The following is a 17,509-nucleotide window of genomic DNA, read 5'->3' as shown; positions in this document are numbered from 1 at the left end:
TTTATATTTTTACTCAATAGAGTGTGCTGAATAAGCAATTTGGTTCAAACTGAGTCATAAATCTTTATGTATAATGAGCGTTTACATGAATAACAAAATATGATTGCATCATGTGTAAATATACATATAATATTGATATATATGTATATATATATTTAATATGAATTTAATTTTTAATAAAGATTTTTATAACGAAAAGCTTAACCCTAACTGTAAAAAATTAAAGTTGGAAACTTATCTGATTAGAGAGATTCGTGTCTGATAAGGCCTGGGATGTTTGAAATGCCCGGCCGATGAATCTGTTAAAGTTTGTGGCGTTGAGCGGCAACCCATCTTTAAAATTTTTTTGAAAGCCTTTATTTCGCCGTTAGTCTTAAAAAATGGACTGCTGAGAAGAACTTTGCCGACCTGAGAGCCCAACTTCTTTGGTTCTTAGAAGACCAAGCTATCTTGGAAGACAAAGCTTTGAATGCTCCAAAATGAGTCCCTAATTCGAATAGGCAACATAAATTTTATTTTTTTATTTTTTTATTTTTTTTTTTTATTTTTTCCAGAACTGGGTTACCACAGAACCAATTCTCAAATGAGGTTACCAAGCGGGTTTAGTTCTGGACTAATCCAAAACTAGAATAGCTTTGCATTTGTAGCCAAACAGTGACCAGGCTATATACACACACACACACACACACACACATATATATATATATATAATTGGTACAAGTTAGTAATTAACAGAGGAGGCGAGCAAGGAGAAACTGTGATGGACTGCGAGCTGCCTGTGGGCGATGGCTTGACCAGGATGAAGTTGGCCGGCGAGCTCGCGGCAGAGATGGACGGCTGGTGAGGTGAAAACCGCCGATGAAACAGATCTGCGAGCTTGGTGAGGATGCAGCCGGCGCTAATGAAAATGGCCGGCGAACCCGCGGCGGACGGCTGGTTCGGCTGGGATGAACTCCGGTCCGGTCGTGAGGAAGCGGCTGTAACCTATCACCGGTGCACCGGCGGACTTGGCTGGTAGTGACAGTCTAGGCCGCCGTGGCGATGGTGGCTTGTGTAACTGTGGGCGACGGTTGTTATGAAAAATCGACCGATCTCAAGCTTCGACATGCTCGTGCGAGCCCAAAACCTCATGCAAATCATTATAAAAAGACTCCAGAAGGAGTTCTATCAGATCTTATCCATGAACCAAGTTCATTTGGATCTCGAATTGGTCTCTGCCCGATCCTCCCTTGCCTCCACCTGTTCCAACACGTCCGAGAACGACGACACACCTGATAATGAGATCCGGACCACCAGCGACTCCATCTCGGAGGTCGAGCATGTCTCCAACTTCGTCATGGCAGATTTGGGGTTTATTACCGAATGTATGATCTCTTCGGATTGCCAACTAATTGGCTCTTCAGTCCACCCACATCTTTTCTGCTCTTGATGATGCTCGAGAGAAACACATCAATTCTCTTGCAATCTTAAATTTATCAGTAGCATCTAATTTTCCAGTAAGCTCAATTATCATTTCTTCAAGTGAAGGCATCAAAAACTAGACCCAGCTCATCGGTTTTGACAGTAACTGCAGCACCCCTTAAAATTTCAAGTATCTGAAAATTTGGTGAACTTCTAATGAAGCAAATAAGGCACGAAATCTGATCCACGTCTTTAAATCCCAATTTATGTTACTGAATATACTTCAGCTGGTTAAACATAATTGGAAACCTCCTTAGTACCATACTTGCTGCAAAAAACTTCACGAAAAATGCATAGAAAGTAAGCCCCTGAATTTTAGGCAAATCACCAAAAATATTGGTTATATCAATGCTTCCCAACCCCAATTGATTTGCTAATTCTTTGCACAGTTATATACGGATCACTGTCAGGTTTGGGATTCCCAGAAATTGTGGCCAAAAGCAGCAAGAAATCGCCGGAAAAAGTGTTTCGGCTAATTTAAGTTTCTTAAAAAACATGAACTTATTTTTTCCGGCTAATTCAAGTTTCTTCAAAAACATGAACTTATTTTTTTTTTTTCCAAAATTATTTTTTTCTATTAACCTGATGGTTGAGTTATAGACTCAAGTTCTGAAAACCAACTCGACTTAATAAGCTTGAGTTTAGATTAGTATGAACCAACAAATATATTTTGCAGTAAGAGCACACGTTTATGAGAGCATACTAATTGTTAGCAAAAAACATTCACTGGAGATCGCGGATTGGGCAGTCTGCCCAATAACCGAGATCTTAACATATTGACCCACCTAAAACCCTCTGTTCATGTGATGTAATACTCAAATAATAGTACGCCAGTAGCAAAGTAAGACTAATTAATCACTTCTAGCTAGCGCTTATATAATAATTATGCATGTTTGGATTTGTTGATCAAGATTATATATATATATATATATATATATATATATATATATATATATATATATATATATAAAATAGGAAATCAAGATCAGAACACTTATCTGATTAATTCATGGCTTTTTGGGCTTGGATGGACATCTGATTACCAGGGCAAACACAAGGGATGCCTCTTGGGTTTTCCATTCATCAGCCGCTACGCATCGTAAGCGCGTTGTTGATGGAAAGAACCATGTGGGCCGGCTTGCGTTTTTAGACATCGACGCTTGTTACATGGAGACGGCTTGCGTTTTTAGACATCGACGCTTGTTACATGGAGACCTTTGGCCATGATAGTCATTCGAGAGGACTTGGGTTCAAATCCTGGACTTGAAGATTTTAATTTCAAGTCGCGTTGCTGGATTTGAAGATTTTAATTTGCAGTGTTGTAACTTTGGTAAGGATATATTTCTATACGATTCCCACAGACGGCGCCAAAGTGTAGGTGCAAAATTTCGCTCAACCAATAATGATTAAGAAAAATAAAACAACTCACTCAATCAATAGTAAAAATAAACAAGAACAATATATCTCGAAGCGTAGAATTGCTTGATCCCTTTATTGGAGGTCTAAGCCTCTATTTATATACAAAAGATTGTAAAATTATGGTAGGACTCGCGTTGCTTGCCCTCCAATTCTTTCTATATAAACATTCTTTACTAATAGAGTTCTTTCCGTTGTCTAATTTTCCATACATAGAACTTGCCTTGTACAGAACTTCCTATCTCAGAATTTTCCTTCTACGGTAAATCCTTCAACTGATAGGACTTGTGCATTCTTGAAAAACTGGGCTGAATATACCTTGACCAGCTGGGCTTGAATAATGGGCCGGATGTTTAATATTAACATGTTGGGCTGATAATCTCTTAATTCGGGCTTCAACAGGGCTGAAGGTCAAGTAACAATAGTATTGGGCTTGTGAACAGTGATCTTGGACTAGTATCAAACTCAATTTGGGTTTGACCGAGGTGGGCTTTATAAACTTATCAAGGATATATTTATATTTATGATGACGTGGATTATTCTCATTGGAGGGGATTTTTCCCTCCACAGTTTACATAATTAAAAGAATTCATAATAAAAGATGGGTATTTATAATTTTGTATATTGGATTAAGACCGTTCATAATAAAAAGTGAATTTGGACTTTGCGTGTGGTGCATATACTGAAGGTATCCTATTTTAGAAAATTATTTTGCTCCTAGATTGAAACTTTTTATATATTTTAACACTAGGCTTTTGTTTACGTTTACAAAACTTTAACCTTTCAGTTTTGCTTTTTTATTTTTTTATTTTTCTTCTAAAATATTTTCTCTTTTACTCCATTAACAAATAAAACGTCCCATCAAACCAGGCATAAATGGACAAAACCGTTTCCCAATTTTTTTTTTGAAAGGTTATAGTTTCCCACTTCGTTAACTGTGTAGCTTTATTTATTTTATTTATTTTTGTAACGTACTAAGTATAATTTTTCAAATCTCTCTTTCGTGTGTTACACCTATTATTGATAAGTATGATTTTTCGAAATTTTCTTACTTTTTACTTTTCCCGCGCTTCAATTTCTGTACATCACTTGCTATATTAGTGAAAATTTTACAATGTGCCAGTGTGCTGCACTGCTGCTATGTCTTTTTGCAGGCACACCACGGATATTTGAATATATATATATATAGACACACTTATACAATATAAATATTAAAGTTCTAGCTCCCTATTTTTTCACTTTTATCCTATGAAGCACGGACACGGATACTGGATACGGGTACGACACGACACAGATACGGCGACACGGCAAATTTCAAAAAAATAGGACACGGACACGGCCGGGATACGCCTATAAAATTTTATATATATATATATATATATATATATATATATATATATATAATTATATATTCAAAATATAATTACTAGAATCTTGTACAGATAAATAAAACAACAACAAAGAACAGAATCAATTTCAATAATTTCATCTCTGTTATAAGAAAAATATAGACAAGACAAAACAGAAAATAAATGAAAAATAAAGTTGATCCAAATTCCAAACGAAGATGTGTAGAAGAGACATAGCTATAATGAACTAAATATGTGTATGAATAAACATATATACTTTCAGTCTTTCACAAAATTTTGTTCATGTAACTTACATATATATATATATATATATATATATATGTAAGTTACATGAAGAGAGATAATTGAAAAAGAGGAGAGACTGAGAGGAGTGAGAGAAAATAAATTTTGTTTCACAGAAGTGTCGGACCGTGGGTTCGAGCCTCGGACACACGTGTCCAATAAAAAATAATATTTGGACACTTTACAGAAGTGTCGGACACGGGTGTCGGTGTCCAAAAAGTGTCCGACACTGGTACGGGGTCCCTGGGAGGAGTGTCCGTGCTTCATAACTTTTATCAATACAAAATCATATCTTACACGGATATAGAGTTTCGGACGGACCAAATGAGAAGGCCCATTTTTTGGGCCATTGTGGGCCTTGGGCTTCTAGACTACAAATGTCTTTTTGCTTCTGTTTTGGGCCATTGTGGGCCTAGGGCTTCTAGATTACAAATGTCTTTTTCATTTATATTTTGGGCCTTGGGTTAGTTTTGTTTGACAATGTTTTTATGTTCCGGGATTGCCCACTATTGTGGTTTGGTCCATATTTGGCCCAGCCAGTTTGTACATTCTTTTTTATATAAGTAAAAATAAATAAAAAATTAACCTTTGGCATTATTTGAATAAAATTACTAGAAATCTTTAATGATCCTAAATGCCATTGTCTCTTCCGAAAAGTCCGAATGTGGTTCTAATTCCATCAACTCCATTATTTCTGGTGACGAGATTCAACAGACAAAACATAAGAAATTAAAAATAAAAAAATATCCATTAAGCAAATATCTTGATTTAAACTAGAATACCCAATATATAATGTACTCATCTAATATAAATCAAAACAACTAAAATAGAGAAACCCTAAAAAAAAAAAAAAAAAAAAAAAAAAAAAAAAAAAACATAACAAAACAAAAATGGCAATTTCAGTGATCACCCATTTCTTGCCTTTGGATTCTAGGCTTCCACTTGGTTGATGCTTTTTCGAAAAACCCATATCAAATTTAAACACAAAAATTGAAAAAAGCATCTGAACTTAGAAAAAAACAATCTTTAGTTGTTTTGATGACCCAAAAGAAAGGCAAAGTTCATATACAGACACTCATACATGTATGCGCGATTCAACCTTTATCTTCTTAGATAATTGTAAATTTGCAAAGTATTTCTGGATAATTTAGTCTTTTAATTTAATTCTTTAAATTATAGAGCTATTCTGATAAAATTAAAGGATATTTAAGTTGTTTTATATGGTGTCAAAGCTCTACAGGTGACGGCTAGGATGAGATTTAGCATTATTTATATTAGATGAAGGAGAGGTTATACCAAAATAGTGGCAGCGAGCATATATTTAATCATACATGTATATATATATATATATATATATATATATATATATATATATATATGGATTGTGCTTAATTTTGTATTTTAACTTTCGATGAGTGAGATGAGAGGGATAGGGAATATATATATAGATAGATATACAAACACTCATACATGTATGCTGTGATGACACCATATGCTTAAGTTTCTGTCAAGGGCGAATTCAGAAATTATTAATGGGGGGGCTAATATTAAACAAGGGAGAATTGGAGATCGAAAGATTAAAGAGTTGGAAAATTTAAGAGGAAATAGGATTAGACTTTAGAGGAAGAGAATGAGTAAGCGCTCCGATTTGTGCAAGATTAGGAATTTAGGAGTTCTCTATTCTTTGGCTTAGTGATTGTTTAGGGCTTGCTTGGTTTGAGCTTATTTGGTTGGGCTTTTGCTTTAAAATTATGGCTTAGATATTGGACTTATTTGGATGTGTTAAAATTAGGGGGCTAATACTACTACTATTTTTTTCTTTCTTAAAACATTTGGCTAAATATACCTATACTAAAATAAAAAAAATTTCTTTTTTTAGGGGGGGCTCAAGCCCACCCAAGCCCCCCCTTGGATACGCCACTAGTTTCTGTTTTGACGAGGAGAGGAGAGGAGAGGAGAGGAATTTGGAATATATGTAGAATATTGTGATACTCCTCGGATCTGAGACGCGGGTTGATCAGGTCCGAACCCAAACCCGAGGGATATCAAACAATTAAAGTATTTTAAATTGAACACGGAATACAAAGTGAAATAAGAAGTAAAATTAAATAGCTGAAAGAAACTAAATTAATAAACCTTGAATTATAAATATTTTAAATCCGATAATCCAAACCACCAATCCATACAACTCGGGAATCCTTCTAGCGGACCCCTAATAAAAAGTCTCGAACTGGAAATAACATAAAGCTAAACATAGAGAGTGGTTCTATGTAGTCGGTGGAATGGAAGTTTGTATCTGTTCTGCATAATCAACCTCTAATTCTGGAACTGCCGAGCACCTGAAAAATAAAGAGTGGGTCAGGCCCACATGCAAGTCCTGATCTACTACGATCCAAACAGTAATCTGATATGCAGATACATCCTAGAAAGACTCAACAATATCGAGAGTAATCTATATATGTATATAGTACACACTATAGGACGCTCGCTAGTCCAGTAAGTCTGTCTCAGCCTGAATAGAAGGCAACATGCAAATACGCACCCTAAGGTGGGCATGAGCACCTAGACCTACTAGGGAACAACACCTATGTCCAGTTATCCATCTTAGGCGATATACGCGCCCTGACCATGGTCATGAGACTCAAGCTCATACCACGACACCATATAATATATATATAAAGTCCGTACTCCTCCTAATACAAAATACCATCCATCTGTGTAGTGGTCTGATATATGTATAACAAATCCATCCTGAAACTATAGTAGGTCATTCAATTCTTAATTGATATGACACAAGTAGGTGATGGACTTAACCTATATGATTAATCCATACCTTAATCCAAGTTAGGTAGAACTTAGTATTTGAACTAGTCCATACCTAGTATGTCACCATCCCATACCGGTACATACAATCCTTCAGTTAACACAGTTGATAATACAGTAATTAAATAGTCATCAACTATACTCTAGAATATACACAAAATAAATTTAATGCATATATATGTAACAGGCATTCAGTATAGAGCCCACAATCTAATTCCAGTAATGTAAACTGCTATATTAAATTCAAGCGTTTACATCCTCCAATATAGTCCATGAATTGATACAGTTAACACAAATTTAAGTATCAATTATACCCAAGCTAAGTATAGGAACTTTTAGTTACTTCTCTATACTTATAATACTATGAAAAATATGATTATATATATAGTTAAATCATATGTAACAGTCTTGCTAAGCTCTAGTAAATAAACCTAGTAAATCCTCCAATAAAATCCAAGAATTGGTACAATTTAATAATAATTTAAGTATCAATTAAATCCGACCTAAGTATAGTTAAGTTTAATTAAGTCACCGTACTTAAAACACTGTAAAACATGATTTATATATATTATTAAATCCTATAATAAAACCTTGCAAAATTCTGAAACAAAAACTACCAAAGCAGTGTGCAAATATACCAGTTTTTCCTTAACTGTATGTTACTCCATGATTTAATCAAATTTTAGATTAATATTTTCCATAGTTTTATAAGTCTATTAAAATCCTAAAACACGTTTAGTACAGTTTAGAAGACATGCCAAAACACTGCACAGTCCAAACCACGCACCAAAACCTTACAGTATACAAAAACTGGGCAAGAGCAGGCTCCAAAATTTGAGAGCCTGCTTTATTTAAAGTGAGAGCCGGCTCTAGAGCTGCAACAGCCAGCTCCCCACCCTTTGGGAGCCGGCTCCAAGAGTAGGAATAGCCTGCTCTTCCTCCCTTAGATGCCGTCGTCCGTTTCTGCGTCTTCTTCTCTAACTCCGATGATTAACAGAGCAAAAACAAAGAAATGCCAAAACACTGCACAGTCCAAACCACGCACCAAAACCTTACAGTATACAAAAACTGGGCAAGAGCAGGCTCCAAAATTTGAGAGCCTGCTTTATTTAAAGTGAGAGCCGGCTCTAGAGCTGCAACAGCCAGCTCCCCACCCTTTGGGAGTCGGCTCTAAGAGTAGGAATAGCCTGCTCTTCCTCCCTTAGATGCCGTCGTCCGTTTCTGCGTCTTCTTCTCTAACTCCGATGATTAACAGAGCCTCTATGGTGTTTTAAAACCTTGTTCTAGGTTCAAGCTCAGTCCTAGGTACATCTTAAACCACTAACATCCTACCATAACATGTATGGAACACAACCTTTTGAAGCAACGACTACAGAATCTCAGTTAAAAACTTAAGCGATTCAAAACAGATTTATTCAGTGAAGTTGAATACTATTTTTAAAACTTGATTTAGGGTTCAATCTTAGACCCAGATTCATTACAAGTCATCAACACATAATCATGACCGCAATTTTAATCAAAGTTTAAACGTAACCACTGAGAAAAACAAATAACAGAAAACATCAAGGTTTATGCAAATCACTTATTTCAACGAGATTAATATAATTCATACATGCATACAAGATTTGATATCATGTTCGTTTAATCCGTTTTTAGTCTTTAATTAATCCCTGGAGTCTAACCAGACATGCATAGAACACGAATTAAAGGGAAAGAGACAAACAAGACTTGCCTCTAATTTCCGGTTAGAAAACTGAAACTGTCGTCTCTAAGTTTTCCGTCAACGTTGTCAACTATTGTTTTACACCTCCGGCACTCTTGGTTCAACCCAGAAGCACTCCGTTACAACCTCCTTGAACCTCTCTGCAAGCTCTCAAGTTTCCACTCTCTGCTTCTCTATGTCTCTCTATCTCACTATATACGTGAATAGGGTTTTGTTTGTAACCCTAAACATATGTATAATGTAATATATATAGGGCGTCATTAAACCCTAGGTTTAATTCTACACCAACCCTAAGTCGGCTATATAAAACCCTAATGATACGTTAATACTTAACCACCATATAATTCATTAAACAAGAAATCCAACTAACGTATTTAACTAATTAATATAATTAATACAATTACATCAAATAACCAATAAAACAAAATCCAATTAACTAGAAAAATTAACAAATAAATACAACACTTAATTCAATTAAGGAAACAAAACAATTAAAATAATTCATCAATGCATCCAAATAATAGCATTCAATTAAACAGTTAAACACTAAAAATGCACTTAAACAAATAAATTAAATTCCAGGACTGTCCTTTTAAAATTATGGGTATTACATTCTTCCCCTCTAATAAAAGGAATTCCGTCCTCGGAATTCGTTCTTACCTTCTTCCCATAATTTAGGAAACTGCGAGCGAATGACATTCTCCCATTCCCAAATGGACTCAACCTCATTGTGATGAATCCATTGAATACGAACCAAAAGAATAACCTTGGTACGAAGGATTTAATCCCTACGGTCGACAATACGACACGGTGGCTCCAAATAAGTTGCATTCGGTTACAACTCAATCTCCCCCAACATCGATATGTTGATATTGATCCTCATCTCGCAGAAATATCCACAACATGGAAACATGGAACACGTTGTGTACTCGATCCAACTTATCCTGAAGTGCCAACCTATAAGCAATAGCTCCAACGCGATCCGTGATCATAAATGGATCGACAAACCGCGGTGACAACTTCCCTTTCTTCCCAAAGCGTATAACTCTTTTCATAGGAGACACTTTAAGTAGAACCTGATCCCCAACCTGAAACTCCAAAGCGCGAGTATGATGATCAGCATAGCTCTTTTGCCGACTCTGAGCAGTACGCATGCGATCCCTAATAAGAGCTATCTTCTCCGAAGTATCCTTGATAAATTTAGGACCTCAAAATCTACTCTCACCAACCACCAACCAACAAACAGGCGATCCACACGGTCGGCCGTATAACGCCTCAAACGGAATGCCATGTAACGTCACAATCTCAGTAATGTAAAGTCGCGCCAATTGTTTCGAAGTGAAGTCAGTGCGAAAAGGTAAGAAAGGAGCTGATTTCGTCAGTCTGTCCACGATAACCCAAATGGAATTGTGATCCTTGAAGGAATTTGGCAATCCTTCCACAAAATCCATAGAAATGCTCTCTCATTTCCACTCCGATATCGGTAGTGGCTGTAGAGCTCCTGGCGGTCTCTGATGATCAATCTTGACCATCTGACAAGTACTACATCGGGAGACAAAAAGAGTAATGTCCTTTTTCATACCTGCACACCAAAATCACCGTTTCATATCGTGATACATCTTGTCTCCTCCTAGATGAATAGAAAACTCAGAGTGATGAGTCTCAGTCATCACATCCTTCCTCAAAGTATCAGCAGAAGGTACACCAGACGTCCCTTGTACCGCAAGCCTCTGTCAGCCCCAATATAGTAAAATGGAACCTCCCTAGAAGCTATCCCGACAATTTTGTCAATACACTGCTGATCCGTGAGTGGTGCTTGCAAAACCTTGGGAATGGTAGAAGGTGTAACCACTAAGCAAGTCATAAAAGCATCCGATAACTCATCCACAATCCTCAAAGTGTTCCACTCAGTGGTGAAAAAAAAATAGAAAGGCTACCAACAGGTCGGCGACTGAGCGCATCTGCCACCACATTCGCTTTCCCTGGATGATACTGTATAGAAAAGTGATTGTCTTTTACAAACTCCCACCATCTCCGCTGTCTCATATTCAGCTCTCGCTAAGTGAACAAATACTGCAGACTCTTGTGATCGCTAAATAATCTGAAGGACTCACCCAACAGATAATGCTTACAAATACGTAAGGCAAAGACCACTGCTGCCAATTCCAAATCATGTGTTGGGTAATTAAGCTCATGAGGCTTGAGCTTCTGAGATCCATAAGAAATCGGACAATAACAAACTGATCCAAATAAGCCCGGAAGACTCTGTTCATTAAGTCCATGAACACTGCTGGTGCGTTAGTCGTCCCAAACGGCATGACACGAAACTCATAAGAATCATATCTCATGAGAAACATCGTTTTAGGAACTATCCTGCTCCCTAACCCTCAACTGATAATACCCTGAACGCAAATCAATCTTGGAGAAGTATGTGGCTCCCCTTAACTGATCAAACAAATCATCGATCCTGGGTAGAGGGTACTTATTCGAATAATCACCTTGTTCAACTCCCTGTAATCTATACACAGGCGAAGCGAACCATCCTTCTTCTTCACAAACAGAACCGGTACTCCCCAGGGTGAAGTACTCCTACAAATGAAACCCTGGCTAAGTAGCTGCTGAATCTGATCCCTTAGCTCGCACATCTCCACTAGTGCCATCCTATAAGGTGCCCTAGCAATAGGCGTAGTGCCTGGAGCTAAGTCGATCACAAAGTCGATCTCGCGACTAGGCAGAAATCCCTGGAATCTCCTGAAATACATCCGGGAAATCCTGTACAATTGGTATGTTATCCAATGATATAGTAATCCCCTCATCCGTCTCCTACTCTATCCGAAACAAATAGGTGCTATTGTCCCCGCTAGAGCATGACATAGCAACGACGTAAAATATCCTGACTAGGTATGGTGAACACAATAGACCTTTCCAACATAAATAACTTGAGCATGGTAGTGATAACCAATCCATCTCAAGTATCACGTCATACGTGTGCATGTCCAGGACCAAAAAATTTGCTAGAAATCTGAGTCTACCAATATCTAGTGTCACAGGCCCATCCTCCTATGTAAAATGGCGGTATTGCCAAAAAGGTGTAGAAATACCCTGAGATCTATTGCATACATGTGTCACCAACCTAAATCCCAATTATTCTGAATACTCCGTAATGCAAAACACGTAAAGTAAACAAAATACTCCGTAAGCTACCCATTTTTTTTTTGTTTTGTTTGAATATCATTAAATCCTGGGAATTCTGCCTTTGAAACCAAACCTACTATGTTGATTACACAAGTTCTTTTATAAACTTCTTGTTAACCAATCTGTCTCCACACCTGTATTTACAAGCAACTATTTGCTTGCTTGTTCCACAAACCCCAATTACTTCACTGGGATAATCATCTATTAATGAAACATAACCATCCCAATATAGTTTAATAAAACCATATATATCACCAAAATGCAATCACACAACACAATAAAGATAGCCAAAACTACCAGTTCACTTTATTAAGAACTTTTCCAAACCATAAATTGTCAAACGAATAGTCATAAAATCCTTAACTTGAACTGAACTAATAAATTCTCATTATTTTGATTAGGCATATCGATCATATGGATGTTGTAGCAATGGAATGCTCATCAACCTCTGTATCTACATTGAAAGAGGAATGAAATTTTGGATAGAATTGCGTAATATTTTTGTTGATCAAGGGAGGGATTTGGTGGTCTCTGCACCCTGCTTCATTACTTATTTGAATCATTTGTAGCTGCTGTATGTTCTTAATGTCATGCTTTGTTCAGCGATTCACATGTGATTATTCGTCCAATTGGATGGAAGGTCCAAGTCAGATCTAGAATTTCATGAACCAATAAAAAAGAGGGGGTGACCTTGGCCAAAAGAAGTACTGAAGATGCAAGAAACTCCTTCTATTCTTTCTCTCTCTAGAATTCTTACACCTCAACCCCAATCAAGATCCCCCTCCTCTTCATTCCAACTCCTATTTATAGATACTTACCAGATATTTACAAGATATTTACAAGATATTTACTAATTGCTGGACCTGGGCCTGGGCCTCAGTAAGCCCTGGTCACTCTTAATGGGCTTGCTCCCGCTCGGCCCATATGGCAGTGTCTTTTTATGGGCTGACCCAGCTGTTCGGACTGAAGGTTGTGTTTCGCGAGTCGGACCTGGCCCATGTCATCCAGGGCCTCCTCAACTGCCCCCATAATTGCCCCTTATTTAATAAGGGGTAATTATTGATGGCGTCTCATCATGACGCTGACGGCTCGAGGTAACCACGTGGGGGAGCGAACGGTCAGATCCAGAATCAATGTTCCGGGGTTCGAGGGATTTCTTGCCTTCCCGACGCTTCGGCCCTCGGGCCCCCTTGCCTATATAATGCTCTCGAATTCCACTTCACTTCCCTTTACCGTCTCCATCATCAGCCAAATCTCCCTCTTTCTAGAACTGTGCTAAGCCTTTTCCGGTGAAATCCTTCGAGAGTCATTCTCCCAGCGATCTTGCAGTCCTCCGAGGTTAGTTTCGTTCTTTTTACTTTCGGCAGGCTTCCATTTTCCCTCTTTTAGATTCTTCTTGCACCTCCACCATGGTTGTAGATCTGGGTGTTCTTCGTATGAGACTTAGACTTCCTGACAACATCGTAGTTAGGGTTTGCCCCCAAGACGTTAATATTACGACCGGCGCCGGCCTCCTGCCCGGCGAAGTCTTATTCACAAACCTTCAACTGAATGTTGTTAGGTTCCCTCTGCACCCTTTCTTTAGTTACGTCTTCAACAGATTGGGGATATCCCCTCTGCAGGCCAACCCCAACTTCTTTAGGATCATATCTGTTATGCTCTTATTGATGCGTGACAGAAATCTGGACCTTGACCTCATAGACCTCCTTCTGTGCTATAAGGTCAGTAAGATCCGTACTAACGAGCCCTTCTACCACCTCTACCCGTTCGAGAAGATGTCCATATGCACTGACACAATAAAATCTGAAAAGGGTTGGAGGGATAGCATAGTGGGTATTAGTGGGGCTTGGTCTTCGCCGGCTGCAGAGGATTACCCAATCCCGAGCGCCTTTGGTGTCTGCTCTGTCTCTTCCTATAAAAAATTCAAATCCCATAAACACGACTGCCCCTGTGAAACATGCGTTCCTCGTTTTTGCACTTACTTATGCCGCTCCCTGGGAATACCTTGTGATGACTTGAGCTACAGTGTTTGCAGGGATAGGATTAACTACTTGAAGAGATACGTTCTGAACGATATTCCTTCCTGCTCAGATCTCCTCACTTCAGACAACCTCTTTGCGCTCTCATCACTCGGCTACAATATGAGCAGACTGCAGATTCCCTCTTTTGGCAGGAGGAAAAATACTCCCCCAGTCATTCCTGCTGCTGGGGCGACCTCCTCTCCAGCGTCGGCTTCTTCTTCAGCCACCATATCTGACACTGTCCCGAGCGCAGTGGCTACTAACCCTGCTGCCAGCGCCCCTGCGGCCAACCAGAACGCGCCCTCCCCAGCTACCATAGCTCCTGCTGCTGCGGGGGGCGGTCGGGACAAAGAGCGAGGCAAAAGGCCTCATCCTGACAGTGAGATCGACCCTGAGGAGGAGCCTCTTATTAGAAGGACCCGAGTCTCTGGGCCGGGTACTCTCTTGCACCGAGCGATCAGAGCTCCTTCTCACTCTGGGCCTCCTGCAGCTGGTGGCTCTGCTTCTGCTTCAGGCCCCCCTTCTATCCCCAGCTTGCCGCCATGGGCCCCTCGGTACACTCGAACGGATGGGACGTTCGTGAAACCGAACGAGACCATGCTGAAGGATGGCCAGACCGCTATGGCCTACTACAGGAGCATGTGGACTCCGAAGGACATTGAGGCGGCAAAGGGCCTTTCCCAGAAGGACGTGTTCAGTCGCTTTCCCCAATCTGCTATGGAGGTGACTTTTATTTTCTAACTCATGAATTCTCTTATATTACTTGGTCTTGCCTTCTCCCGTTCTGACTATTGGTTTAACCGTTCTTATTGTGCACCTATGCAGACATTGTTTGGGATGATGGCCATGCAGAAGCAGGTGGAAATGGGGAACGCCAGGGCCCGAAAGTATTCTGACAGCCTGGAGGTGGCTAATAAAGAGAACGACCTCCTTGCCATGAAGAATACCGAGGTGCTGGTTCGGCTTGACAAAGCCGAGCAAGAGAGAGATGTCCTGAAAAAGGAGAATGATTCCCTTCAGGACGAGAAGGACGCCCTCCAGCTCGAGAAGAGCGTCTGGCAGACTGAGCAGGAATCACTCAGAGAAGAGAAGGCAGAACTCCAACGTCTTCTAGCTGATGAACAGTCTGCTCGGATGGCTTTTGAAAAAAGAGCTCTGGACGAGCGTACCGCTCTGATCGACGCTATCAGCAGAGTGGGTGGTGGGATGCTGGCCCTTCATGCTCGGTTCTCCAGGGTCGGTGCTCTTCGGTATGCTCAAGGATTCCGGGAAGGCTTCGCCGACCGGGTTCCGGATGAGGGACAGACCAGCTCCACTCCGGATGAGGTAGACAAGGATCTGGGGATCGAGCCTCTGGGGGTCTATGTCGACCCAGAACCCACCGAAGCGGAGCGTATATTTGATGAGTGCCAGGACATCGCATCCTCAAGGATCATCACAGCTCCTCCTACCGCTCTGCCACTGACCGCTCCCCATTCGTCAACCGTGGCTCCCTCTGTAGCCACTGCTGACGCTGAACCCCAGCCGAACGACTCAGTTATTCACCTGGATTCCCCACCTCATGAAGGTGAGGCGGCTGATGGGGCCGAGGAGGCGAGTCGGCAGGACCAGGATGCTGTTGGTACTGAGGCGTCTAGCTAGGGCTCCTTCGAATTCTTCCAGTTCATATCTTCTTGTAATGATGGACACCTCTCTTTTGTAAACTAAATGTTCAATATTAATGAAATGGCCGAACTCTTTTTCTCTATGTGTTGTGCTCTGTTCAGCTTATCTTCAGTACATATATATCTTTTCTCTCTTTTTCTTTTTACATTAGTTTTGCTGTGTGTTTGTACGGCAAGTGCCTGGCGCTCGGCTAGAATGCCACTTGCCACTTGGCTTTAAATTTTTAGCAAGTGTCTGGCGTTCGGCTTATAGTGCCAGCTGCCACTTATCTTGCTTAAGTGCCTGGCGCTCGGCTAGAATGCCACTTGCCACTTGGCTTTAAATTTTTAGCAAGTGTCTGGCGTTCGGCTTATAGTGCCAGCTGCCACTTATCTTGCTTAAGTGCCTGGCGCTCGGCTAGAATGCCACTTGCCACTTGGCTTTAAATTTTTAGCAAGTGTCTGGCGTTCGGCTTATAGTGCCAGCTGCCACTTATCTTGCTTAAGTGCCTGGCGCTCGGCTAGAATGCCACTTGCCACTTGGCTTTAAATTTTTAGCAAGTGTCTGGCGTTCGGCTTATAGTGCCAGCTGCCACTTATCTTGCTTAAGTGCCTGGCGCTCGGCTAGAATGCCACTTGCCACTTGGCTTTAAATTTTTAGCAAGTGTCTGGCGTTCGGCTTATAGTGCCAGCTGCCACTTATCTTGCTTAAGTGCCTGGCGCTCGGCTAGAATGCCACTTGCCACTTGGCTTTAAATTTTCATAGTAGACCATTGGAAAAGAAAATTCTTCTCTTCTTTTTTGTAAATTCCGGTAACTTGCTCATTCATATGTATTTGATTAACAACAAATAACATCCAATTAAAACCAGAACTTTGCTTCTATTGATAGTACCTCTTCAGAGACGTGGCGTTCCAGGGCTTGCTGACCAACTTTCCCGCCATGGTTTCCAACGTATATGCCCCTTTGCCAATGACTTCTGCAATTCTGTATGGGCCTTCCCAGGGTGGCATCATTTTTTTGACCATCCCCACCTTTCTTTTCAGAACCAGATCGCCCGGGGCAAAATCCCTGTGTTTTACTCTCTTATTGTGACTATTCGCCAGCACTTGCTGATACGATGCTAGCCTTATAGCCGCTGCGTCCCTCCTTTCGTCTATCATGTCGAGGTTCAATCTTAACATCTTGTCGTTCTGATCTCGACTCCATACTAAGCTTCTGATAGTGGGGACTAAATGCTCAACCGGTATAACTGCTTCGGTACCATACGCCATCGCGAACGGGCTCTCCCCAGTCGGCCGCCTTGGGGTGGTTCTGTAAGCCCATAGAACGTTCGGGAGTTCATCCAACCACTTCCCCTTATGATCTTCCAGCTTCTTCTTAATGCAGGCGAAAATGGTTCTGTTTGTGATTTCTGCTTGTCCGTTAGCCTGAGGATGACTTACTGCAGCCAACTTCTGGTTGATTCCATACTCCTCCAGCAGCTTTCTTACTTGCCTGCTGTCGAGGTTTGTGCCATTGTCCATGACTATTGTTCTGGGAACACCGAAGCGGCAGATAATGTTGTTCCAGATA

The 17,509-nt window shown here is 40.2% G+C and overlaps 1 protein-coding gene across 1 annotated transcript; it reads left to right on the top strand.

Moving 5' to 3' along the window:
* Positions 1-14,093: 14,093 nt before the first annotated feature.
* Positions 14,094-16,181, top strand: LOC132294620 (uncharacterized). The gene is made up of 2 exons (XM_059792529.1): positions 14,094-15,014; positions 15,117-16,181. The coding sequence occupies exons 1-2, from the start codon at positions 14,412-14,414 to the stop codon at positions 15,930-15,932; spliced, it is 1,419 nt and encodes a 472-aa protein (XP_059648512.1). The 5' UTR covers positions 14,094-14,411; the 3' UTR covers positions 15,933-16,181.
* Positions 16,182-17,509: the final 1,328 nt, after the last annotated feature.

This window comes from Cornus florida, unplaced genomic scaffold (genome assembly GCF_030987335.1).
Source record: "Cornus florida cultivar Cherokee Brave unplaced genomic scaffold, ASM3098733v1 CherokeeBrave_3.0.0_Hap2_Chr02, whole genome shotgun sequence".
NCBI lineage: Eukaryota > Viridiplantae > Streptophyta > Magnoliopsida > Cornales > Cornaceae > Cornus > Cornus florida.
The sequence above is the reverse complement of the archived record's forward strand: the minus strand, read 5'-3'. Positions and strand labels throughout refer to the sequence as shown.

Excerpts from the sequence above, each read along its gene's own strand:
- LOC132294620 (XM_059792529.1), top strand. The coding sequence starts at position 14,412 with ATGAGCAGACTGCAGATTCCCTCTTTTGGCAGGAGGAAAAATACTCCC. Across the intron at positions 15,015-15,116 it reads TTCCCCAATCTGCTATGGAG|ACATTGTTTGGGATGATGGC; the intron begins GTGACTTTTATT and ends GCACCTATGCAG.